Source organism: Gadus macrocephalus, chromosome 9, assembly GCF_031168955.1.
Source record: "Gadus macrocephalus chromosome 9, ASM3116895v1".
NCBI classification, from domain to species: Eukaryota; Metazoa; Chordata; class Actinopteri; order Gadiformes; family Gadidae; genus Gadus; species Gadus macrocephalus.
The window spans coordinates 1,504,127-1,529,484 of NC_082390.1; the positions used below are offsets into that span (position 1 = coordinate 1,504,127).

General features: G+C 43.8%; 2 protein-coding genes across 2 annotated transcripts in view; one reads left to right on the forward strand and one right to left on the reverse strand.

The window, feature by feature from the left end:
- Positions 1-6,940: 6,940 nt before the first annotated feature.
- ccdc77 (coiled-coil domain containing 77) lies at positions 6,941-12,723 on the reverse strand. The gene is made up of 13 exons (XM_060060136.1): positions 12,578-12,723; positions 12,269-12,313; positions 11,965-12,010; positions 11,489-11,675; positions 10,695-10,837; positions 10,456-10,552; positions 9,395-9,482; positions 9,052-9,140; positions 8,505-8,653; positions 7,861-8,137; positions 7,631-7,756; positions 7,367-7,519; positions 6,941-7,162 (listed from the first exon to the last, which is right to left on the reverse strand). Exons 3-13 carry the CDS (start codon positions 11,997-11,999, stop codon positions 7,016-7,018), a joined length of 1,491 nt encoding a protein of 496 aa, XP_059916119.1. The 5' UTR covers positions 12,000-12,010; positions 12,269-12,313; positions 12,578-12,723; the 3' UTR covers positions 6,941-7,015.
- Positions 12,724-13,302: 579 nt separating this feature from the next.
- Positions 13,303-25,358, forward strand: part of ush1c (Usher syndrome 1C) — a 19,908-nt gene continuing 7,852 nt past the window's right edge. Inside the window, exons 1-12 of the mRNA XM_060061544.1 lie at positions 13,303-13,459; positions 15,490-15,557; positions 16,856-16,999; positions 18,193-18,331; positions 19,546-19,654; positions 19,799-19,823; positions 19,925-19,982; positions 20,537-20,725; positions 22,508-22,567; positions 23,142-23,198; positions 24,205-24,347; positions 24,467-24,476. Of these exons, the coding sequence (XP_059917527.1) occupies positions 13,424-13,459; positions 15,490-15,557; positions 16,856-16,999; positions 18,193-18,331; positions 19,546-19,654; positions 19,799-19,823; positions 19,925-19,982; positions 20,537-20,725; positions 22,508-22,567; positions 23,142-23,198; positions 24,205-24,347; positions 24,467-24,476 (1,038 nt within the window). The 5' untranslated portion in view covers positions 13,303-13,423. The remainder of the gene's footprint in view (positions 13,460-15,489; positions 15,558-16,855; positions 17,000-18,192; positions 18,332-19,545; positions 19,655-19,798; positions 19,824-19,924; positions 19,983-20,536; positions 20,726-22,507; positions 22,568-23,141; positions 23,199-24,204; positions 24,348-24,466; positions 24,477-25,358) is intronic.

A 25,358-nucleotide genomic window follows, 5' to 3' on the forward strand; every position in this document is an offset into this window, starting at 1 on the left:
CAAATATTTTAGCCTTTCAACAGGCGTTTGTGCATAATTCTGATTTGGTTATGACGGGAAGGCGGGCCGACCGCCATAATCAGCTGACCCATGTGGTGGACTGACAGCTGGAGTGTCCCGATGTTCTCCAGATGGGTGAAGGTGGGGTGGGGGGGGGGATCACAGGCTGGTACCATGGATCACAGGCTGGTACCATGGATCAGGCTGGTACCATGGATCACCGGCTGGTACCATGGCTGTTTCTACAGTGACAACACTAGTCCGGTCACTTCCACTTCCAGGCCCAATTAGCTGCAGTCATTCAGGCCTTCCGGTCCTACCAAGGGTTGCCGCTTCAAGCCCCAGCGGCGGAGCAATCAGTCCCTCTAACCTCCCTCACCCAACGCCATAAGAACGCTTTAATCACTGACCTGCCTTACACACCAACTCCAAGCCCTTCCCACTGCTCCGTAGTGGGAAGGGCTTTGGTAGTTGATGAGCCCCTTTTGCTAAGAGATCACGCAATGTCGCCGCATAGAAGCTCTGGCATTGTGCTGGGTTTCTAACCCTTACCAGACAAAGTCAGCGTGACGCCGGCCCCCTGTTTGAACCATAGCCTGTCGGCATTCTGGATTCAGAGGCGTGACGTGGAACACACGTCAGCCTCAGCCTCAGCATCAGCATCAGCCTCAGCATCTAAATAATAATGAGGGTGGGCAGAGGTGGGAGGGGCTTTTGCCCTCCCTGCATATTTACACCACTCTGCAAATTCAAGCAAAGTTGCTGTGCGTTGTATTCAACATGTTGATGTGTAAAGGTAAAGGTACAATAGTGGATTTGGGGGTGGCATGAAGAGAAGCAGGGTGTTGCAGCCATAACACTTCTTAGAAATATCCCACACCTGTTCCAGCAGGCCGGTTCATCCCATTTACACATGTGAGCAATTCCAGAAATCCAGAAGCGGAACCAAGGTTTTTCGACCAATCACTAACAGTGTTAAAGTGTGCATCCAATGGCCTGCCTCGGTTCTGTTTACGGTTGGATGTGTTTTCATGAACGTTTTGAATGGTCTGTATAACATGGATCTGGTGGGGGATCCGAACACTGGCTACCTGAAGCACAGACGTGTAGGTTGGAGACATTGTGTGGAGAGACCACATGTACAAAGGAGCCAAAGACATCCATGTGGCTTCGTTACTGCCTTCAATGCCGGCTTAAAGCCATAAACCAACAATGCCCCCCACCCCCCCATCCAGAGTTTGTAAATGTTAAACAGGAGGCGAGGCGGAATAATGCTGCAACATTCCCTGGCTTGAACAGGCTGTGTAAGAGGGGCTCAAACACTGAGGTGCCTTCCTCTGCCCTGATCGCTGCCCGGGGCCACTCACTGGATGGCTCCATGGACCCTGCTACACACTGCTGCTATGAGTGGTGCCCTGGAGACTCTAAGTGGCTTGGGCATGCTCTCAGTGTGGTCTGGCTGTTTCTCACCTTTCCCCGGGGTCCTAGTGCCAGACGTGTTTCTAGCCTTGCTCTGTGATGTCTGTGATGTTGTGAAGAAGGCGAGAGATGTTCTCAGCTCTGCAGGCAGCGAACCAGTCAGTGATTCATGCTTGCATCAGCCTACTGACAAAGCCTTGCATGCACGCGTCCCATGGGAGCCTCGCATGGCTGTCTGGTTGGTGTAGAAAGAGGCTGGGGTTGGGATTGTTGAAAGGTGCATGCACAAGCGACGAGATCAACCCACGGTGAAAAGTCAACCACAAGTGGGGAAGCAAAGGAAAGCTGATTGACATCTCAAGTTGTCCTTAAGCCCCAAAACGGCCAGGATAACCACTTTGGAGGACCAACCCCCTTCTTCCTATTGGCTAACGACCCAGCCACAAAGCTCCCTCTCCAGCGAACCAGACACCGCGAGAGCGACCTGCAGTTTTTTCAATTGTGTTAATTTGCCAGAAAAATACGTTGCAACTTTGGATAGGAAAATCGTCCCCATAAAATAAGCAAGTCCAATTAAGTACCTGCTTATTAGCCAAACACTGCTGACATTGAATTGTTGAATGGCACATACAATTGACATTTGCATCTTACTGTCTGTAATTTATGCTTCATTTGTAGTGCGTAGTGTGCGTCAGAAGGCAGTATGTCAATGCCAGAGTCTGCATCCCTAGAAACATGAGCTATATACATATTATACATATGCTTACCCATCAAATCAAGCACAGTTATGTCTGTTTTGTTGTTATGATTGACACAGGGGGGAAAAGTACATTTGTATTGATTGAAGATTAAAAAATGAAACTGCAGAAAAGCAAACCAGTACATGTATAAACCATCAGGTGGTCATCAGGGTCCATGAGAGGGTACCTGGTGGGGGAGGGGGGTGTGTTTGGACTGTGACATTAGAGGAGAGGTGCCATGCATTTTAAGAGGGTTCAGCCTTGTGTCTATTGTTGCAGCGGGGTACTTTCTGGGCTGTGAAATGACTGGTGCCTGCCGTGTGTGTGATGAGCTTCACAATCTTGGAGACGTGCTGTGAGACGGCCCTCTTGGGATTCAGAGGAAGCCCCGCCTCCACCTGTCCAGGTACCACACACACACCGGTGCACACGCACATTCACCTGCAGGCAGGCACGCACACACACACACACACACACACACACACACACACACACACATGCAGGCACACGTGCGTGCAGGCACGCACGCATGCACATACACACACAGACACAGAAACAGACACACACACACACAGTTATTTTATATATTTTATTGTACTGGTAGGTTTGTCGGTGAACATTTAAAGCGGGAATGTGTAAGATTGAGCCCCTCAAAGTAGGTAGGCGGGAGACTTTCACTTCAAACATCTCAATAAATGTGTTTTGTACATCGGCTGTGACTCAAACCGTCTTGTCTGAGTAGCTGGGTCGCGTGAGTGGGAGGTTTTTTTTTTATTTGTAGAATGTTGCAGTAGTAGGATGAGATTCTATTGTTCACATTGCTACCACTATAAATCCTTGTTGAATACAGATATTAAAGCTACAAGCTAGTTGAGATGTTACACATTGCGACTTTAATAAAGTCCCAATTTGGCTTTTTAAGAGGTCTGGTTGGGGGCATGTCGATCGGATACCCATGAGACAACAGCCAGCTTCCGGGCAAATTACCCAGCTGTCATGTTATGTCATCATGACTGACCGGAGGATTCAGTGCTCAACACGGGCCGCTCCTGCTAGTAGGACTGCTCGAATCAGCCAACTACGCATGGATGTTTGATCTGAGTTTGGAATCACGAAAATAGGGCCATCAATCAACATTCGCAGTTTGCACGAGGAGGAAATCATTACAATGATTATAATGACGGTGATTATCGCCCATTGTAAGCAGCAGTGTCGTAATCATGGCCCGCACCACAGTCATTAGCATAATTACCAAAGCACATGCAGCTCCGGGGCAAGACTGTGTCCCAGCAATACTTCAATAAAGTTATAACCAGATTATAATCGAATTTGGCAAAATATAAAACGTCAGAATCTAATAAGTGAATGATTATAAATTAGAAATCAAGGTTAGAAGCTGAACTTCTGGAGAAAGCCCCAGTGTATGGACCTATAAATGAAAGGTGTAGCCCATAACCCATGAAAACTTGTTCTTGAGCTACGATTAATTTTATTCACACAACTGCATGGGGCTACACACACTCAAACCATTATTAGACTTATTACAGGCAGACAGCGAAAAATGTTCTTATAATTAGAAAGAATCCAACATGAGAGCAGGTTGTCCAGAAGCACCGCACCATCCGTGTAGTTAATATTCTATTAATTTAATCCTTAATCCTTGATCCTCAAAGGTAAGCCCTTTGAGATCAAGGTCTCATTTTAAATGGCGCCCTGAGCCCATACAAGAACACAAGTAAAAAAAAAAAGGAACCCAGCATAAATTAATGCATAAGTAAATCAATAAGAATACGCTACAGTCATCGGGTATGAAACAAATCTATTCAAATGTCCATTGTACCAGGGTGCGCATCCTCTGCCCTTCCTGAACACCATCCCATGCTAAAGGGGTACACCACTGAAAAGCATAGGCCCCTTAAGGTGTATGCCCCTTACCTTCTAAGGGAAGGCAGAGCTACTGCCTCATGTAGGTTACAGGGATGGGTGCAGAAAAGATCAACAGTAATAAACATTCAGAATTGAAGTCCAGATCTAATCAAGCAGATGAAGAAGCATGCATATAAACAATGTCTCTGTATAGGAAACATAGCTTCATTCCTTATTTTTTTATTTCATCCGTTTCAATTGGATGTCTGAAATATTGTTTTTTCATTAATAATTCTACAAAGAAATTTCAATTTGACTGCCATCCCGACTGAAATACTTTAGATCAAGGTCTACTCAAGTATTTGATCTGGATAAAAACATATTGGAGCCTTCAATAAACTTAAGGTCAAGAAGTTCATGATACATGCAATGCTTTTTGCAGACTAGAAATGTGTCTTCCTAGGAAAGGAGCTCATGAGTGTAATATTATCATAAGCATAGTAATGTACATTGCAAGTTTACGTAGAAATACCATTGTAATTTAAAAACAAGGTAATAAACGAAGGACCTAAAATGGATCCCTGAGGGACTCCTTTAGTGACCATTAACATAGTTGCATTATCGTTACGAGGCAAGTGTACTGATGTAATAAAAAAGTAATGGACTACACTAGCAAACGCCTTTGACAAGTCTTTAAATAAGGCAACAAAGAACCACTTGCCATCAAGAGGATTAATTGAGTTATTGAGAACAAGACATGTAGTTAAAATGGACCTGAAGCAAGATTTATAGGGGCTTAGTAGTAGAGTCTAGAAGACAGGGTTCACTCAGGAGTTCACTTGGGATTCAAGAACCTTAGCTAGACATTGGAAAAGGCTTGGAGAAGGGCAGTAATTATTTAGATCATTATAAACACCATCCTAATGTAAAAAAAGCCTGTGTGTTGGCAGTTTTCAAGTTCTTCTGAATTATTATTATCAACAGTAAACACAGCTATCAATGAATATCTCTTAGAGAGCATCAATTAAATTAATCACTGGTGTGATCAATTGAAAACACTTCCATAAAAATACTATTTGCATATGTTTTGGCTTTATGAGGCCATCTTCCATATTCCAATGTATAAAATTGTTTAGAAATAGCTTTCTTTTTTAAAGTTGCAATTAGGTGGTACATATATGGATGTTGCCATGTTGTAATCCAATACTGTGAATATATCATAAATATTGCATTGACACTATCGTATCAGAATAGGATACAATGCATATTTGTCTATCCAATGAGCTCAAATGAGCTAAACTCACAATCCCAGCTTCGCAGAATCATACTGTATACCTATAGTTGATGCTGCAACATTGTTCTGACAATACACCAATGTTACCTATTTTGGTAAATTACAGTACAGTAATTGCACTGATAAGTAAAATGAAAAACACTACAGTAAGAAAATGTTTGGAATGTCTTTTGGGCGATGTAATGATGAAAGTACAATGAATTGTACATGAAGTACAAGCACAAAAAGGTAACAAAGCAAAAACATTTTTTACTGCAATACAGTAAATGTTCAGCTGAACATTTCGTAGGCCAACAAAAAATAAGAATATAACTGAGGTGAAACAGATCTACATGTAAATCAGTATGTATCCCTCCTCCAATCCTGATCAGGCCAAAGGACCATATCTACAATACAGTAGAGCTCACCGAGTCCTCTTTACTGTAATGCTCTGACACATGATTGAAGTTTTTTGCCAGTTGAGTTTGAACAGGTGAGAAGTGAGTTAGACTTATTGGTAATTAGTTGTTGCGTTTTGAAGGCCAGTGGGATCCAGGTGAACCAAGTGTGCTAAATGATGAAATTTGTGCTTAGAGTTTAGCAAAAATGTGAAAACAGTGGAATTGTGCTTAGAGTTTAGCAGTCTGGAGTTTTGTAGTTTATTCATGAGCTTCAAGTTTCAGAATTGTGTGCATAGTTCAATTTTTTGTGTGTGTATACAATCGAGAAAAACTGTAATGGAAGCAAAGGAAAACAAGGGCCTTCTTTAGAAACTACTGCCTCACGGTCTGGCCTTGGCAAATGATCTTTAGTAACTACTGCAGCGGCATCCAGCCAGGAAGACTACATGAATCAAATATGTGGCCTGCCGAGATAAAATGGCAATTAAAAGGTTTGCATCTGCGCTCGAATTTATAGGACCAGAGTCTGTCCAAATATATGTAGGTAATCGTTTTCAAGAATTGCCTTGGGTCTCTGGCACTTTTCTGAAAGGAATTCTGCTGGAAGTTAGAATTCACATTCCTTATCATAACGACACAGTCATTTCACATTTCCTGAAGCGTCCCAGTGAATCAGATTTCATTGCTTATTTGTGAACCACAGAGTGAGACTGTTCTTCACTAAGGGTCGTATATGGTGCCTGCTGATTTGCAACATAAATGAATGCATTGGAAAATAAGTATATGGCCAGGTCTGGATCAGAGATGAGGGAGACTGTTTCAATCCCAGATGGGTGAAGGTCATGTACAAATCCTGGCTCAGTAATATGTTGATTTACTGAGTAAATCAACATATTTGGTGTCTGCAGTCCAAAGGACCCTAGTCACCAAAGTCTAGGGCGAAGTATTGTTGGATGTGGCGCTTGGTTTATAAAAATAAATAAACTATTTTTCAGAAGACACAAATGTCGCATCATTTATGTTTATTCATTTTGTCAAACTGAACACGTACCTACACACATACCATGTTAACTTAGGAATGGATATAAAACTGTGAAATAGAATGCCAGTACAGCATGCCCATCTCTTAAGCTACAACCAACGTTGCACAAATTGCTACAATTCTATTTATCTATCTTCTAACATAGTGATGAATCTGATAGTTTGATTATTAATGCAAAATAAATCATGAATAAAAAAACTTGTATTCAAAATAACTTTTATAAATAAATACATTTTGATAAGTACACATTGACTCCAGTAAATCAAATCAAATCTCAGCAGAACCGGAGCTCGTTTTCTAGCCCAAATATCTGGCGTTTTAGGGCCAGCAGTTCTTCCTGAACCTTCTTGGTGCGGGAATTAGTCTGCTTCACCTCGTGCAGAATGGCTAAGTCCTGGTTTGGGCCCACGCTGAGCGTCACCTGGTTGACAGGTAAAACACACATCACACATCACGCCACACACACTCATCTGGGACCTTCACTTTACATTGTACCGTTTAATATCAAGCAAGCTTCGTATGTTTTTGCCGCTTTATCAACAATTATCCTTGAGAGTAGCGGCAATCCAACGTGAACATATTGTTGGACGTTAGAATGGAATAGAGAGGGCCTCATTGTGCATACCTTAAGGAGCTGCGTCTCCACGTCTTTCAGTTTCCGTCTGAGGAGTTTGAGGTCTGCCTTGAAGCCCTGGGCCTCCATGGACCTCCTCTTCTCCAGGGCCTCGTATCGCTGAGTCATCAACTGCAGGCGTTTGGCCATCTTCTCCGACCGCTCCTGAGATTCGGTTTACAAGAACGAAGAAGCATAATGTCAGAAGAGATGTCATCATTGTTTGACTTGACAACCAAACCAAAGTCCAAAGACCAAAGTCTTAGCGGGCCTTACTTTGAATATCTCCCTGCCCACGTCGCCCTCCTCCCTAATCTGGGACAGCTCCGTCTCCATGGTGACGCACTGCTCCCTGTACATCTCAGCTAGGCGGTGAGCTTGCTTCAGATCCTCCTGCAGGGCCTGAAGGAACCAATAGAGACAGGCGCTCCTCATCTGAGCTCCGCTCTTTGCTTTTGATGAACGAGTCATCCCAGTGTTAGTGTTGGCTCCGTGTGAACACACACCTTGCGATCCTCTCCGAGGTTCTGCTGGGCCTGTGGTTCTGTGGTCTGTGACCGCGGCAGGGATGAACCGAGGCCGCCGGACTGGCGGGCCCGTCGCGCCCCGGCCTGGTCGTCCGTCCCGGTCCGGCCCTTCCTCAGACGCTCCTGGCAGCCGTCCAGGTCCCTCAGCAGGCGGTCCTTCTCTGCCATCCAGCTCTTCTCGTGGCCCCGCGTCTCGAACTTGAGCTGGAGGAAGTCGCGCGTGCTCTCGTACAGCAGGTTCTGGGTTCGCTGGAGCCTTCACCACGGGGGGGGGGGGGGGGGGGGGGGGGGGGGGGGGGGCGTTTAGAGAGGAGAGGGGAAGAGGTAAGGGTCGGATTCTGACAAACCGTCAAAAGTTGGTCAAAGTTGGCTTTTCCCCGACAGCAGAGAACAAAATGTAAGCATCGTGAACGGCCATATTTGGTAAAGCAGAGAGCTCAAAGTCAATACAGTTTCTATGAAGTTTTCTTTTTAAATGTTCAAAATACATTTGACCTTGTCAAATGTATTTTGAATGATTCCATCATCGTTTCCCTCAAGGCGGGACGTGCTGACAACGTCCAGCGTCGTGTTGAGCGACGTGGCGGAGCACGCTGCTCCGATGAAGACCAAACTCCTCCTACTTGTCGGTCAGATCTGCAATGCGCTGCTCGTCTCTCCGGCGCTGCACCTGGCCCTCGTCCACCTGGATCCTGCGGTCCTCCAGCAGAGACTCCACCTGCTCTTTAGCCAGCCGGGCCTGCTCCTCCATCTGGGCCTGCAGCGCCTCCACCTGGACAGACCGGGTACAGCCCTCTGCATCAATGCACAGTTCAGCCTAGACATCTCATTTATTTTTTTTAACCTATAAATTATTATCTTTTAGAGAAAATAAATGTTTTTATTTGGGGATCATGTCACCACATCCAAGCATTTCATTCATCCAGACATAACAGCGTTAATCTGAAGCCTTCATCCACATTGCTTTCTGACCACTACTACAATTCCCACTCACTCTAGAGTGCTCGACTCAGGAAATGCATCCTTGCACTTTTTCTGGAATGTCTCTTATTGTCTTTGGTCATAGATATCATCTTGTGCGCCCTATCTTTTAATAATCCTTTTACTTTATTATGAATGGTTTATTAGGTCCCTGACCAGACTATTCTGATATCAGAGTCGAGACCGTACCTGCAGTAACAGCGTCTGGTTGTCCGACCTGTATTGCTCCAAGTTTTCCCCATTTCCACCATCCGATGATCTGGTTTTTCTGCTGCCCTCTGCAGCAGAAGAAAACATAAAAGAAACCAACCGTGTAAAGGATGTTATTTAAACCAACGTCCAATCCATCTGATTCAAACAAAACATTAAACTAAACACTTACTAATACAAGCACTATTTAAATGTAATGGTGTATCTTGTATAACCTATCATTAGAATACTTTATTCTTCACCGGGTAGAGAAATGTGGAACATTTCCAAAGCCAAATGAAGGCTAACTATCAAATAAATGTGGATTTAAGAGATCCCAAACCTTTAGCTGCGCCAGGTCTCTTCTGGGCGGGCCGGAGGTTCAGATGGTCATCGGACCGGCCGTCCGGCTTCTTCTGAGGGATGGTGACCTTGAGATGAAGGTGATTCAGGTTCATATGCAGAGTGATCATCTTCAATGGAACGATCAATATGTTCCATTTTCTCGTTTCAAATTATTAAAGAATATATTTACAGAATACACCTTAAAATAACCATGATGTGAAGATTAGATTTATACCTTGATTCATCTTATAGTGAAAGGCATAATTTCATTACATTTACCAACACACGAGTTGACAGGTCTTGGGAGCGTGTTCTTTTAAATATATTATATTAAAGACACCACCAGGTTAACAAAACTTTTTTGAAACACCCACATTGTTTAAATCATTGTTTGATGCTGTGCACAGCGCTGTTAACGGCAATGCATGTGAATTTCTTTTAGAAATTCATCCTTAAAAAGGTGCAATGTGTAGGATCTAGTGGTGAGGTTGTAGATTGCAACCAACTAAATGCCCCCAATCAGCCCTCCCTTTCGAAGGAGAAGCTATGGGGGCCCGTACTGGAATTGACCAACATTCCATTTACAGTACTGGAAAACCTAGTGTTCCAGTAGGTATTGGGCTTGAATAACCCAGGAGGTAGAGCAGGTTGACTGGCAACCACTAGCTAATCTCTGGCTCCTCAAGGCGAAGGTCTAGGTGTCCCTGACCAAGACAACTACCTGCTCCCGACAAGCTGGCTGTAGCCTTGCATATAAATGCAGTCCATTTACATTGATAGGTATTCCAAAATGATGTAGCCTTGCCAGAATTCAAGTGAGGAGGTACCTTGATAGATTTCTAATGAGTACTCTTTTAGTCAAATATGTAAATAAAAAGGAGCTCATTCTAAGTAAAAGAAAAACAACCTTTTCATGTGATTAAACACTTTGTTCCGCTAGATCCCACTAAATACTACATCGTCTACCCTTAAGACAGGAGGGACTCTGTTTTCATGGCAACCATCTTTAAAAAATAAGGAGAAAAAACGGATTGAATAATAACAATGTTGACAAAATACCTTATGCGGCGGTTCTCGGTGGAAGTACGTAATCTCTCCCACATCCGGACCCACCAGAGCCAACAGATGCTGGATCTTCTTCCTGTCCTCCAGCTCTCTGTTCGCACCACAAGACAAGAACATCCACCCATCTGTTAACTGGTGATCCAACAGTTATCAGATGGCTGGATGTTCTTTTTCAAGGAGGAGGCTTCAGGCAACCATCTTCTAGAAGAGATGTATGGGCTATCCCCCCTCACCTGATCTTCAGCCGGTCGTTCTCTGCGTAGAGTCTGAGGGACTGTTCTCGCTCCTGGTACAGGTACACCTGCATGTCACTGAGGGCCTTCTGCAGCTCTGCCACCTCTCCTTCGCGCTGTCGCACCTCCCACTGTAGTTTATGCTGTGTGTGCGTGTGTGCGTGTGCGTGTGCGTGTGCGTGTGTGTGTGTTCAGGGGCATAGAGATTGTCTGATCATGCACAGGAGAGTGATGTCGTACACATTTGAGTAGAAATCTCTCCACCCGTCTATTTGATTCTCATACAAACCTAGAGAGAGCCCTTAAAGCCTGTGAGGCGGCTCAACCACAGCCTGGATGATGGGTTAGAGCGTACTTATTTATTATGGAACCGTGCCGGTGACAAAGAGCCACTGTGGGGCTTTAACTGGGAAGTGTTTGGCAGACTACTCTCTCAATCTCCGACGCAGAAGCCTACTCTGGCGTAGAGGTCCAATATATATAATTGACCATTTATACAGGGTAGGATTCACCCTTCGTACCTGGACCTCGTGTCTGTCTGTCCGTCTGTCTGTCTGTAGGATGCAACCCTGGTTGGGAGAGAGCCTGTGAGCTGTATCTGGTCCTCTGTCTGTCTCTCCGTCTGTCTGTCTCTCCGTCCGTCCGTCTGTCCGTCTGTCCGTCTCTCTGTCTGTCCGTCTGTCTGTCTGTCTCTCCGTCTGTCTGTCTGTCCGTCCGTCCATCTGTCTCTCCGTCTGTCTGTCTGTCTGTCTGCAGGATGCAGTCCTGGTAGGGAGAGAGCCTGTGGGCCGTACCTGGTCCTCCGATATGTCCCGGTACTTCTCCAGCGTCTGCAGCAGCGCCTCCTGCTCCCCATCGAACTGGGTGACCTTCAGCCGGTAGAACTCCAGCAGCTCCCTGGAGGGCCGCAGCTGGGCCAGGCGCTCGCTGAGGGGGGGCAGCGGGGAGTCGGCATCCTGGTCCGGGGTACGAGCGCCGGATCTGAAACACCAGGTATACCGTATGGTCCTTGTTTGGTTTCTATGCAAATTTGGTTCCTTATGTTGAAAGGTGAATTATGACAAAGTGACAAAGAGAGGGGAAATTAAGTAATAACATCTATTAACTAGAAACTCTTTTTAATAGGCACATGCATAAAGTGTTGTGAAATCTGATAACTTTTAATGTCTTAAAAGAGAAACCTAGAGAGATTCTCAGTATGGAAGAGAATCGCGGATCAGTAGACAGCACCTGTGGCCTACAGAATGGTTGAACAGGGTAGTCTTCTTACCTTTGCAAAACTGCATTTCTTGCAGGAGTCTGCATTCTGGGGGGTTCTGGAAAAAGGACAAAGTGTGAATCTGTCAAATCTTATACCGTTTGACGTTGATCATAACGGCGGTAGAAAGAATGAACAATACCCATGGAAAACCTATTAGTTATAGATTAGCTCTGCTTCTTTGCAATAATGCAGTCTATATTTGGGAACTTGTTAAAAAAACATAACTAAAACCACATGGTCATATATAAAGCAATCACCCGAAACACACACGTCAAAGTGATCAACTGGTGGTGGAGCACGTTTCATTGTTTACCTTTAATTCTCCGTTGGCTTGGATTGGGCGCCAGCTGACGCGGGTCTTTCGAAAGTACAGCACAACAAACCAAGCATCCGGTATAAACACAGTAAATATACTTATTTAGGGAGGTTTGATATAAAATACGAGTTTAAGCTATTTAACGTCGTTTGATTTAAAAGTACCATCAGAAGAGGGTTCGTTCATTTCCATGTTTGCTGTCCTTTAACAATACGAGTAACGTTAAACGTTTGGTCAATCCACGGATTGCGACTCTCAAGTTAATTCTGTAACATGTGGGTTCAGCAATGTATAAGGTGTACATACATGTTAAAGAGTCCTTTGCATTCAACACATTTTCATTTATAACCTCGCAAAGTACTTAAAAATGTTGTTATCAATAATTCCACCCCGGAAGTGTACGACTGTGCGATTTCTTCTTCTTCGCCTCTTTAATTATGGACAATTCATCGCCCTCTATCGGTGGTAGGTGGTCGATTATAATGTCCACGTTCACTCTGAGTTGTATTTATAGAGTAGGCCTATGGTGATTATTGCTGAATTAAACGGTCTGAAAATAAACAGATTGTACTTTCACTGTGACAATGATGGCACGCTTTTGCATTCCAAATCTGTTAATTTATTTTATTTTTATTGAACTCTTAGAGCTTTCTGGTACATTTAATTTAATATGGGAAATTTCTGAGAGGAAGAGACCAGAGAGGTTCTCCTCGTCACTATCGCACCATCCTGTGACTGTCTGCAGTCTATAGTCCGTGAAAGCTGAGAGAGGATCATAAATTGAAGCGTTATGCCGGTCTACCGTCACGTCATTTCCGGGCTCACCTGAGCTGCCCGAGCGAGAATAATAGGAACATGACAAAAACAACAACAACGACGACAACAAGTAGAATAATTACGGAATTTTGAAGAAACATTTTAATAATCAATATCTAAAATATATAAGATAAAGGGGGGACATCCCTCCTTCAGAACTCCCCCTCTCTTGCCTCTCGCTGTAACTTAGAGATCCGCCCTCCCTCTGGTCAATAACGGTAATATGGAGCATCCCGTCCCAAGCGTTCCGTCGTGAGACGGGAACGCCTGGGAACGAGGTATATTCGTCGAGCGGTGACCGATATCATATCAGACGACAACTCCCTTTTCTCAATTATGGAGCGTAAAGTTGCCCGAGAATTTAGACACAAGGTAAGAAAAAAATGACTAATGTTCACCACCTCTCAGATAGTTTACGTTACAAATAATAATATTTTTTATAACCTGTCAGAAAAGCTTTTGCGGTTAAGTAGCGTTGCTCAATGTGTTGACGAATGAGCCTATTACTTCAAAATTGAAATAAGCTGTATTTCTTAGGGTAATTGTATCGTCATCTATGGTTTAGTTTGAAATACATTCATGGGTTTATCTACGTTATTGAAGTGGAGTTGGGTTGCTTGTATTTGTTTTGCGCTATGCGCGTCATCCAATGAGTAAGTTATAACCTTAAACGCTATAGGCTACAGTAGGCTATAATTAATGTTTCGCAAGATATAAATGATGATTATCGGCGGGTTTAGCTTATAATCAACGCTCAACCCTTCACCCATGTAAATAAGACTCCCAGTACAACGACTAATGAAAAAGATAGAAATACATCAATGTTGGAGCAAAAAAGTGGCACCAAGGCCCCCACAACTTAATACAAAACAAGGTAGCCTAGTGTTAAGGCCCATGCGAGGTGAAGGAGGCTCTGCTGCATGAAAACCACAACACTGGACAGTAACATGATCTGTTGTATGTAGGCCTGTCGCCATCTGTGTACTGCACAGGGAGGCTCCCATGTCTAAGCAGCAGGCTGCTTCAGAAGGACATTAGGCATTTTATAATTGGGAATTCATCACGGACAGGAAAAGATGGGGCAATGAACGGGGTCAGTTGAGCTGAAGTGATTGCACTATTCCTAATTGACGTTGGCTGCCCTGGTTGGTGCAGCTCCAGCGGAACCCGGCATTGTGTGTTCCTGGGCAATCCGTTTTTCTAATAGTATTAGGTTAAATATGCGTGATAGAATACATTGACATTCCTTACTCGTTATTTTTTCAACAAACTAACTTTTGTATTAATTGTTCATCCCTGGACTAACTTCTGACTTATAAATCCAAAGTAGACAAAAAAATATTGTTGCCATATGAAATATAAGAATGATTTTGTCGTAGGACTGGTATCTGTTGCCTTGTCAGTTTATGGTGTCAAAGTCTGCGTCTCGTTGCTGGCCTGACCTTCAGACTCTTATGGCTCATCGGAAACATTTATGACCTCCATAAAGCATAGGAAAAAACCCTAAAACTGCCTCCCTTTATTACCATCAAGAAGCAGGGCTGCTATGCTCTTGTGATACTTCCTTTTCTGAAGGCTGACTCGTTTCACTCCTCAATAGCCCTTCCTTTACACACCTTTGCAGTCATGCTACTCTCAAGTGTGTGGGAGCGTATCGATTGAAGGTCCTTCTATCAGCTCCAAACCAAAACAAATGAATGTTCAGTGGCAGGTAGCCTACCTGGGAGATGTAAGGCGACACCAGTGACCGTGCTAACACAGGCCAGCCACTGGTACGCCCCTGTGCCCCTCTCCTTAGTCTGCTGGGCCGTCCCTGACCCCTCTTTAGGCTAATGAGCTCCATCACCGTAGCAGGACCAACTCACTCCAAAACTGAGGGCAGATACAGCATCAGCGCCAAGACTTTTAATAACCGGCTGGGATATTTGGACACGAGGCATATTCGATACACAGCTTTGGACCGCTTTTACCTTTCATCCTTCCCTGACCTAAAGGAGACAAATGTGCTACATCATCGATTGGCCCAAACGCTTCCTTAAAATCATTCTGCAGCATTTCAGCCGAAATCAGGTTTGTTTGACTAGAGGTACAGGAGTGTGCACACCGTACGCTTACACACACACAAACACACACACACACACACACGCATATGCACACGCACTCACAAATACACACACACACATTTACCCCCCCCACACACACATTTAAGTGGTGTGTGTAGACACACCAGAGGTTTGTGTTTAAGAAATATCTTCTCCGTTCTCACTGCTGTCTGCTTATAGTTCTGCCTTTTTACAATGTATAAAATGACATCATGCGTGTATCAAGTGATTATTGTATTTGTGTGTTTGTCTGTGTGTCTGTGTGTGTGTGTGTGTGTGTGTGTGTGCTTGTGTGTGTAGGTAGAGCTGCTGATCGAGAATGAAGCAGAGAAGGACTACCTTTACGATGTCCTCCGGATGTATCACCAGTGAGTACCGTGTGTGTGTGTGTGCGTGTGTGTGTGCAAACCCCAGCATGGACGTTCACTGGCATCCCTACTCTCAAATTTCAATTTCAATCATTTCAATTTAAACACTTGCAGCAAAAACGTTTTGTCATCTGTGTTAGGCCCTTTTTTTTTTGTAACTAATTAAAAGCCATTAATTACCCTGTTCCAATGCAAAAAATAATGCAGTAGGAAGTGTGTTGACTCACTTGATGGGCCAAATTGATTCCTGCTGACATGACAGTGAGCTGCCATTGATCTCAAAGGAGTAGTGTTTAGGGTGGGACACCTATGAACGCTGGGGTGACCACATTTTCCAGTTATCATTGTGGAAAGCCATTGCTCTGTGACTGTGTTGCTTAAGCCTCTGATCAGTTTCCACCGGCCTTTGTCAGGCCTGGGCAGTTCTTCACAAAAGCCCTCTTTGCTTCTCCCCCAGGGGGACTGAAATGTCACCTGTTAATTATTTAAACATCGGGCCAGGTGGTCAGATTTGATGCTGTAGCTGTACCTGCCATTTTACCTGGCGTGCACCAGAAGTCAGCCTATTGTATTGTCTTTTGTGCACATTCACGAACAGAATCAAATATTTATAATATTGGAAATGATATTGCCGGTCATGCCTTAATCATTATGATTTTCCTTGCTGGCATTACTGTATAAATAGCTAACTATTGTTTCCCCCAGTGCTTTATAGTGAGGGCGACCACCTTAACAACACACACCTGCCACCTTAACTGGCCTAAGCTGTCCCCCCCGAAAAAGAAATAGGCATAGGGTGAAAATGATGTGATGAAATGATAGGAATATGTATGACAGTAATGCCAACATGTCATCAGTAGCATTGCATTCAAAGCAGCAGGAAAGCTCAAAACAATACTGTTGCAAAGGACTGATGTGGGTCATCTTTATAGGCAATGTCAATCAGAAGTTGCTAGTTGGATTCCTGGGTCCGCCTGGCCCAACGATGCAGTGCTTCTGTGCAAGGCAGCCTACCCTGGCTGCTTTCAAATGGCTAATCCATCAACAGTTCATGTTACGCACACCCAAGCTCTGGATCTGACAGGGAAATGAAAACCTTAAACCATCAAATCATGACTAAGTGCTGCTGAATCGCTACAGAATTGATGATGCTATTGTTCCTTCTCGAGTCTAGATGGTAGTTTGAGTTAGACTTCAGTGCACCAACATCAGACCTTTACAGCCTAGAGCTCCATTCTTTGTTATCGGGGGGAAAAGAGGCCTCCTGTAACAGGCGTCTCCCTCCGGTAACCTCTCAGGTCGATGGATCTGCCCGTGCTGGTGGGGGACCTGAAGCTGGTGATCAATGAGCCAAAGCGTCTGCCGCTGTTCGACTCCATCCGGCCCCTCATCCCCCTCAAACACCAGGTCGAGTACGACATGCTGACGCCCAAGAAGTCCCGGTCAGTACCTTCACCGCCCCGCCTCAAAGGTTGTATCAGCGATGCTAGGCCGAAACATAAATGATCCCATTCATCTGATCTGTCCTCACGATCCGCTAGCTTCCCGCCCGCCCCGTAAGCAGGCCGTCAAAAAAACGCGTCTGTAGGCAGCCTGCGCTCCGAGATCGTACCCAAAAACAAATGGTACTACCAACCACTCAAAACCACAATAAATAGTATTCCAACCAATCACAGACAAGGGGCGGGTGTTGTGGGGTTTTGCGCTGCGTTCATGATAGTTTTTACTGGAGGCACGAAACACGGAAGGGAGGGGGGAGCGGGCTCTGTTTGTTTGGGATCTCGCTTCAAATACCAACAGAAGAGACGTCACCCAACATCGCTGATACAACCTTTAAGAGCTGCAATTTTGCTTTACCACATGGGACATGTTGCAATATATCTAGCAATGTTGAACAATATAAAACCCCACTTTTTTAATTTAAATTGGTGTCCTCATTTTATTCCCTGTCATTTATAATTATTATTTATAATAACACAGTTTCCAGTTTAGTAGTGTGAAATACGATACTGTTTGGTTGTCAATGTCCAGTACTGCAATATGATATTTCACAATATTGCAGCATATTGATAGCACAATTGATTGATGCATTATTTACTCCCAAAAGGGATTTTGTTGAAACCTTACCTCCCTTTTTAGACAAATATATTTATTGTCCTTTTTCAATCACAATACAAAAGGCCCAACACAAAACAAGACAAGGCACGTTAAAAAATACCAAAAGGCACTTGAAGAGGTTTCAAATATGCAGATAATAGTGATGCATTCTGCTGGTGTGGGATCTGACTATTTTTCATCACGGCTTAAAAGGAAAAGAAAGGAGTGACGCTATGGAATAACATATACGTACATGTACAGATGAGCACAGATTGTATTGTACCCCTCATATACAATGCTCCCATATTATGTTATGTTTTCTTATTGAGAGAAGTAAAAACGAAACAGTAGATTAGAGAGCTGTAAAGAAATCCTCCCCCTCCAGGAATTCAGTAAATGAGCCCCAAAGTTTTACAAAAGTGTTATACTTCCCCTTAACAACAATTGTAAGTTTCTCTAGAGGCGCCTAACCTGTGAACATCTGGATCCCATGCGCTGCGTCCCCCCTCAGCATGTCTCTGTGTGTCACCGGGAGCAGGAAGCTGAAGGAGGTGCGTCTGAACCGGACCCATCCCGACGGCCTGGGGCTGAGCGTCAGAGGAGGCCTGGAGTTCGGGAGCGGACTCTTCATATCCCAGATCGTCAAGGACGGCCAGGCCGGGAATGTGGGCCTTCAGGTCTGTCGTCCGCAGAAACCCGTCATGGAAAACCTCCGATGTTGTGTAATAAACATGGTTTTCTCTTATAGTCAATCAATTAGTATTGATGTTAAGATGCCACATTTTACATATTGGAAAGTTAAATTTGACATATGATGAAATTAACCTTTTGGTGAAGTCAGGGACTACAGAAACCATTCAAAGGATCTCCTAAGATGAACTTTTTCAGTTAATGACTTGATTATAGCATGGATGTTGTCTCAATTTAGTGCCATTAAGGAGGTTGTTGAAGCTGAAATGTGTTGTGGGGTAATAACTGGGAAACATTGAAAATACATAACAAGATATTGTTTGAGTGTGCATCAATATGCATTATTGGTTATTAAAATGTAATCTAAACCTACCTGAAGCTAGGGCTAAATAAACAATCCTGACAACAGTACCGTTTATACATAACGCCCTAGTGAAAGAATGCTGCCCTATACATCAACTCATAATTTATATGATATAATACGGATAAAAAAACATAATCTACCCCAACGGCCAAATACAATTTCCATTAGCAATGATTGTGAGATCTAACTGTGGCCACACTGAAAACAATACCACTAACGTCCACTAGATGGGGCAAGTGATCCGTGACATAAACTAATGTTGGCGCTTCTGTGAGGCTTATACTACCTCTATAATGACTTTCAAGGTCAGACAAACTACTTACTAAGACTGTGAACTGCTAAACACCCCCTGATTATGCACTGATTAACTGTAATTATGCACTTTAATGTCTAGGACCACGACTGCTGACCTGATTTGCATTTGCACTTTGACTTTATCAACTTACTTACAAGGAACCAACTGCTGCGCTTGTGCTCCATTAATACGCTGCTAAGCTTCTTTAAATATCTTCTTTTAAGATGTATTTTTGTATCTTAGTATGTCTTTATTTATATTAATAGTTTATTTTAAGTTAAACAAATTCTAGGGTTTTAGGTAGCACACTGAGACCTGAGTACTATTTCGTTTTTCATGTAAATGTTAAATGACAATTAAAGCATCCTTGATCCTCCTTGATCCTTGATCCTACCAGCTTGACTAGGAAAGGTGTAACTGAAATATGTCATTAAGGTAGCATGGACTGTAGTAAGCTTGTAAGCTGTCTTGGCTGACTATTTTGAGTGTACACATGAAAATATGTGTTTGAGTGACCGACTTCTTGGTGTGTTCTGTGTTAGATCGGGGATGAGATCGTTCGCATCAACGGTTACTCCATCTCCTCCTGTATCCACGAGGAGGTCATCAACCTGATTAAGACCAAGAAGACCGTGTCGCTCAAAGTCAGGCGTAGGTCACCAACTCCATGCCGTTGCCTCTTCCGTAGCCAAAAGCTATCAACTACCAATGTGCTCATTTAGTCGGTAGGCAGCGGAACATTTCTTGAAATTCATTGAACTAAGTATCCTGACATGTTATTTTGTTTGTTTGCAGATGTGGGCATGATCCCGCTAAAGGGGTAATAAACATTTATCTCCATACCTAGCGTAAGAAAAAATACCTGTTTGACACAGCGGTCACCAGGAAACGTCTGTAACCTCTGGTTTCCCTCCTGGGCAGGTCGTCAGCTGAACCCCTTAAATGGCAGTTTGTGGACCAGTTTGTGTCTGAGTCAGGGGTGAGTCGGGGATCTCTGCCTGTCATCACACGGATTGCTGCGTCCATATTAACTCAAGGGCGTATCTGGGAGAGAAGTGTGTCAGAATCCTGAGCGGAAACGAGGGAGTTGTCAACATGATGCACGCAGAAGTAGCGCTGATTTTAGAATTACATTTTTGATGTTTTTACCCCTGTTTTTTCCGGTGCATTTTCAAATAATAATAATAAGAAGAAGAAATGTATTAACTTAAACCGGTATTGACGATTATTTGGAGTAAAGCCTACATTATCATTATTATATTATATAATAATGATATTAGAATTACAATAATAATAATTATACATTGTGTTATATATTATTAGTGTTACTATTATCAATGTAGTTGTAATATGTTTTCTCTCTCTCTCTCTCTCTCTCTCTCTCTCTCTCTCTCTCTCTCTCTCTCTCTCTCTCTCTCTCTCTCTCTCTCTCTCTCTCTCTCTCTCTCTCTCTCTCTCTCTCTCTCTCTCTCTCTCTCTCTCTCTCTCTCTCTCCCCCCCCCCCCCCCCCCCCCCCCTCTGTGTCTCCACCAGGAGAAGAAGACCAGTGTGGCTGGCCTGGCCTCTATGGGCGGGCGGGAGATCAAGGAGAAGAAGGTGTTCTTCAACCTGGTGGGGACCATCGGGATGGGCATCAGCATCTCCAGTGGGCCCACCCAGAAGCCCGGCATCTACATCAGCAACGTCAAGGCCGGCTCCGTCTCCGCCGAAGTGGGACTAGAGGTAACCGCTAGTGACCGACCGACATATCAGCTGGCCGATATTTGCGTTTTTTACGTGTATCTGCATCGGCCGATTTGTTTTGCTGATATTTTTTTTTAATTTTATTTTTTTTCCTGGCATGATTTACAGACAGTTCAATAATTGTTCCTTTTTTAAATTGAGACTTCTAACATTTGTTATCATCATTGTGTAATTTTTATGAAGTAAATTGAGGGAGCCAAAGCAGTATCGGCTCCAAATATCGGCTCAAGAAAATCTATATCAGTGTATCGGTCATCGGCAGGACAGAGGAAAAGAAATCGGTATCGGTCCCTACTAGTAACCACATTATCTTTGAGCTGATTCTTATTCCTATCGATTACATCATGAAACAACGTCACCACCTTCTGTGAGGTTTTTCCACCTTGCAATTTAGTAACTACTATATTTAAGTATTGTTTATTTAGTAATTCAGATAAATTCCTTAAAGCATCGGCCTCGAGCCGTCCAGAGGCAGATTTAAGGGGGTGACGGCATCGCAGTAATCCGTCTCTGCTGGCTGAAGCACAGCACAGCTCAGACCTTGTTTATAGTCGTTCACACGCTGGAAGTCAGCTGTCAGGTTTTGACATAGTTTGGCCGGCGAGTCATCTTGAAGGATGCGGGGCTTACCCTTAATGGATTTGAAGACATTAATACGAGTCACTTCTCTGGGTTGCTGCTCTGGAGGGAACACTAATGTGCCGTTTGGCGCAGTGTGGTTCTCAGCTGTCTCTGAGCGGTCAGGGTCATTAATCAAGCCATCAGCCTCAGTGAGGGGTTGGTTATCAGGCCGGCCTCCCGCTTGCATTGGCTATGGTCAGAGATGGCACATTCCTGGTAATATGTGTATTATGTGCAAGCTTACCCGGCAATTTAGCTATTTTCGGATTCTGAAGCGTATAATTTAGTGCTGTCAAGCGATTAAAATAATTAATCGCATTAATGTCATATTTAACTCACGATTAATCGCGAGCAATCGCGATTAATCACAAATGTTTTTTCAATGCTAAATATCCCTTGATTTCTTTGTCCCATTAATTTTTCTCATTTTAATGCTCTTATCAACATGGAGAAGTGCATCGGCTTGCCTTGTGCAAATGTTTTTTTATTGATAACAACATTGGCATATACTGATCAAAACAGGACGATACAAAAAAAAAGCCTATAGTGCAATTATACGATAAACATACAAACATACTGCCTTGAACATAGCAGTCAGGCTACTGCTTCTTTGTTTTGAGCCAAATAAAAAAAAAAAATATATATTTTTTTTTTAATAAAAGAATTGCGTTAATCACGCGATAAAAAAACTTACGCCGTTAAAATTGGTTTGCGTTAACGCCGTTAATAACGCGTTTAACTGACAGCACTAGTATAATTATATGTATAGTGTTTAATGATATAAGTAAATTTCAGATTGAAAGGAAATGTATGTGAATAAACAAGCATCTTATCCACTCAATGGCTATACGGAGTTTACGATGGCATCCACTCAACACGGTTTGGCATTTACGATCTCGTCCATTGAACAGCTTTTGGTGTTTACGTTTTTATCCCTTCAACGGAGTTTGGTCTTTACGATCTCATCCAGTCAACGGCGATTGGTGGTTTAAAACGTATTGAATTAATAGGGTTTGGTGCTTTCAAACGTAATTATTCATCGGGGTTTGGCGTTTACGATCTTATCCATTCAAAGGGGTTTGGCGTTTACCGAGCTGTAGAATATTGATGTGTGGTGTCTATCATCCCCTCTCCCTGTAGATGGGGGACCAGATTGTGGAGGTGAACAGTGTGGATTTCACAAATCTGGACCACAAAGAGGTGAGAGCTTTTCAACTCGTAGTGCCAACTAAAGCAATAATTAGGAAATAAATTAGGGGGCTTCAAAAAATGAACCAGTGACTAAAAGTGTAGGTGAAGTAAATCTAGCATAGAACAAATATAAAGGAGGATTCAGATCATTTATCTGCAGAACTACCTTTATAAATATTTATCTTGCATTAATTTCCAAGGTTGACGGTCAAATATTACACTTAAGCCTGGCTGTACTCGACATCTCTGTGTGACACAGATAGCTGTTAAATCAATACTTTCTTCAATGGGAGGTAGAATTTCCAGAATTGAAAACCATTTGGTTTTCATGTTTTTCAAAGCACCAGATGTAAATCCAGGTTAACGGAGGTAATGAGAGTAATAGCATCAATGAGTGTCATGGCTGCACTAGATGTAATGGATGTAATGGATGTAATGAGACGAAAGGATGTTGCTGATGCATTGGTGTGTGTCTGCGTGTGTTACTGATGCATTGGTGTGTGTCTGCGTGTGTTACTGATGCATTGGTGTGTGTCTGCGTGTGTTACTGATGCATTGGTGTGTGTCTGCTGATGTTCTGCAGGCTGTGAAGGTCTTGAAGAGCAGCAGGAGTCTGACCATCACTGTCCTGACCGGGGCGGTAAGCTCCACGCCCATCTGCTGATCACCCTGACACGCCACCTCATTACACTGATTATTAGACACACATTATTAAGAATGTTCTCTTACTCTGCTGAAATGTGACCGGCGTCTCTCCCAATTTTAATGTCGACAAGTTATTCTCTCAGTGAATCTGACCACTGACTTCAGGCTAATCGCTAATGATGCGTGACATGTGTGCAATGAGGAGTAAACAGCCCTAATGAACACGCCTGCATACAAATCACGCTGCAAAGTCTTTTTTTATTACTGAGTGACAACCCCTGTAATGCATACAGTTGGAGGGAAGCGTACAATAAGCCTGTGAAAGGTATCCATTTCATTGTTATTGCAGGGTCAGTATCTACCTGTCTCAGCAGTACTACATGGGTGAGGGAGAGATTATGGGGATCTCTCTCTTTCTCTCTCTCTACTAAACTCGTTCCCGTCTACATGTCTGCTTCCTGTCTACCATGAGTCTAGCCTGGCTCCCCCTCCTACGTACTGCCGCTCAATTTTCCTTCAGTGCTACGCCTGGGTTGTGGTATATTCGCGGGTTTTATATAGACGTTAAGGTCCGTGCGCTAGTTTGAGTGGGAGTCAAACGTTAGCGATTGGTTACGGCAGATCCTGAGTGGCACCGGCCGATCCAATAGTTTTAAACTTCAACAGACACCCGCCTTCAAGTGAGTTGACGTTTGTCAATGGAGAGTGGCCAGACTCTCTGTGAGCAAATAGAATGAAGTACGAGAGTCTGGTAGGACCAGGCTAGTCTGGGTCTAGTCCTGATCTACTTCCTGCCTGATCCCTGCCTGCTGCCTGTGGTCTACTCCTGTGGTCCACTTCCTGTGGTCCACTTCCTGTGGTCTACGTCCTGTGGTCTACTTCCTGTGGTCCACTTCCTTTCTAATCCTGCCTGCTTTCCTGTGGTCCACTTCCTGTGGTCCACTTCCTGCGGTCCACTTCCTTTCTAATCCCTGCCTGCTTCCTGCGGCCACTTCCTGCAGGGGCGGGAGCTGTTCATGTCGGACGAGGAGCGGCTGGCGGCGGAGGCGCGCCGGGAGCTCGACCGCCAGGCCGTCATGCAGCAGAAGAGGGTTGCCATGGAGACCAACAAGATCGTCAAAGAGCAGCAGGAGAAGGAACGACAGTGAGTCAACCGTTCCTCGCTGGTCGAGCGCCTTGGACTTGGTTTAGACCAGGCGCTGAGGCCCCGTCCACACGGGCGGGAGCGGTATTTCCCCTCCGTTCTCCTATGATGCGTATCAGGAATATCTCCGTAAGACCGTCGAGCCGTAGAAAAACGCTGTAGGTACATATTCAAGGCCACTGTGTGGCGCTGGTTCTCCACAAAAAAAAGTGGAGCGCATTGAGCAGAAATACTTTTTAATGTACATTTAGTAATTCAATTTAACAAGGGGCTGTATTTAAAGCTACAAAATAATAAAAAATATATATATATCCGGCGTCCTCACGAATCCGAACACGAAAACTCATAGGTCCGTTTTTTTCTTATCCACCTTGGGACCTGGTTTCAGAAAATAAGTTTTCGGGCACCTCTGGTCGGTCAGCTCAAACGCACAAGGGTATGCGTTTTCACCCAAAATAGTATGGGCGGCATGTGGCTCAGGAGGTAGACGGGTTGGTTGGTAACCGCAAGGTTGCTAGTTCGATCCCCGACAATATTGTAAAGCGCTTTGGGTGGTCACTGGTTACAAAATAAAAAAAACGCTATTTATGCAGTTCATTTACCATTTACCATGAAAAATATCAAAAAGGAAAGGTAACTCAGTAAAGGGCTTTATTTGTTCACGACGATTCTGTTCACCGGCCATGCATATCAAGGCTGTTGTCTGAGAGAAGACAGCAATGCTTCCTTCTAGTGCTGTGGAAAGTCCCAGGCTGCAACATCCACCCAGTTTATTGGGCTCTCTGGACGTCATCGGTCCTATCCGGAGATCTAATTTCGGACTAATGACATCAATGGTTCAACTATTCTTGAATCTTTCCCTGAACCTTGGCTAAGGTTCACTTCTCACCAAATAGGATGTCAATGATTTCCGAATCTCAGCCTATTTCACACAGGTGAAAGGGGAGGAAATAGCTTACAGTCGAAAATGTAATGAAAAAGTACACATAACTATAATAAAATATATAATAC

Bases quoted from the DNA above. Each gene is read 5' to 3' on its own strand.
- ccdc77 (XM_060060136.1), bottom strand. From the start codon at position 11,999: ATGCAGACTCCTGCAAGAAATGCAGTTTTGCAAAG. The intron at 10,838-11,488 runs GTACGGCCCACA...ACGCACACACAG, and splicing joins GGGACATATCGGAGGACCAG to CATAAACTACAGTGGGAGGT. The intron at 9,483-10,455 runs GTATTTTGTCAA...CTTCATCTCAAG, and splicing joins ACCGAGAACCGCCGCATAAG to GTCACCATCCCTCAGAAGAA.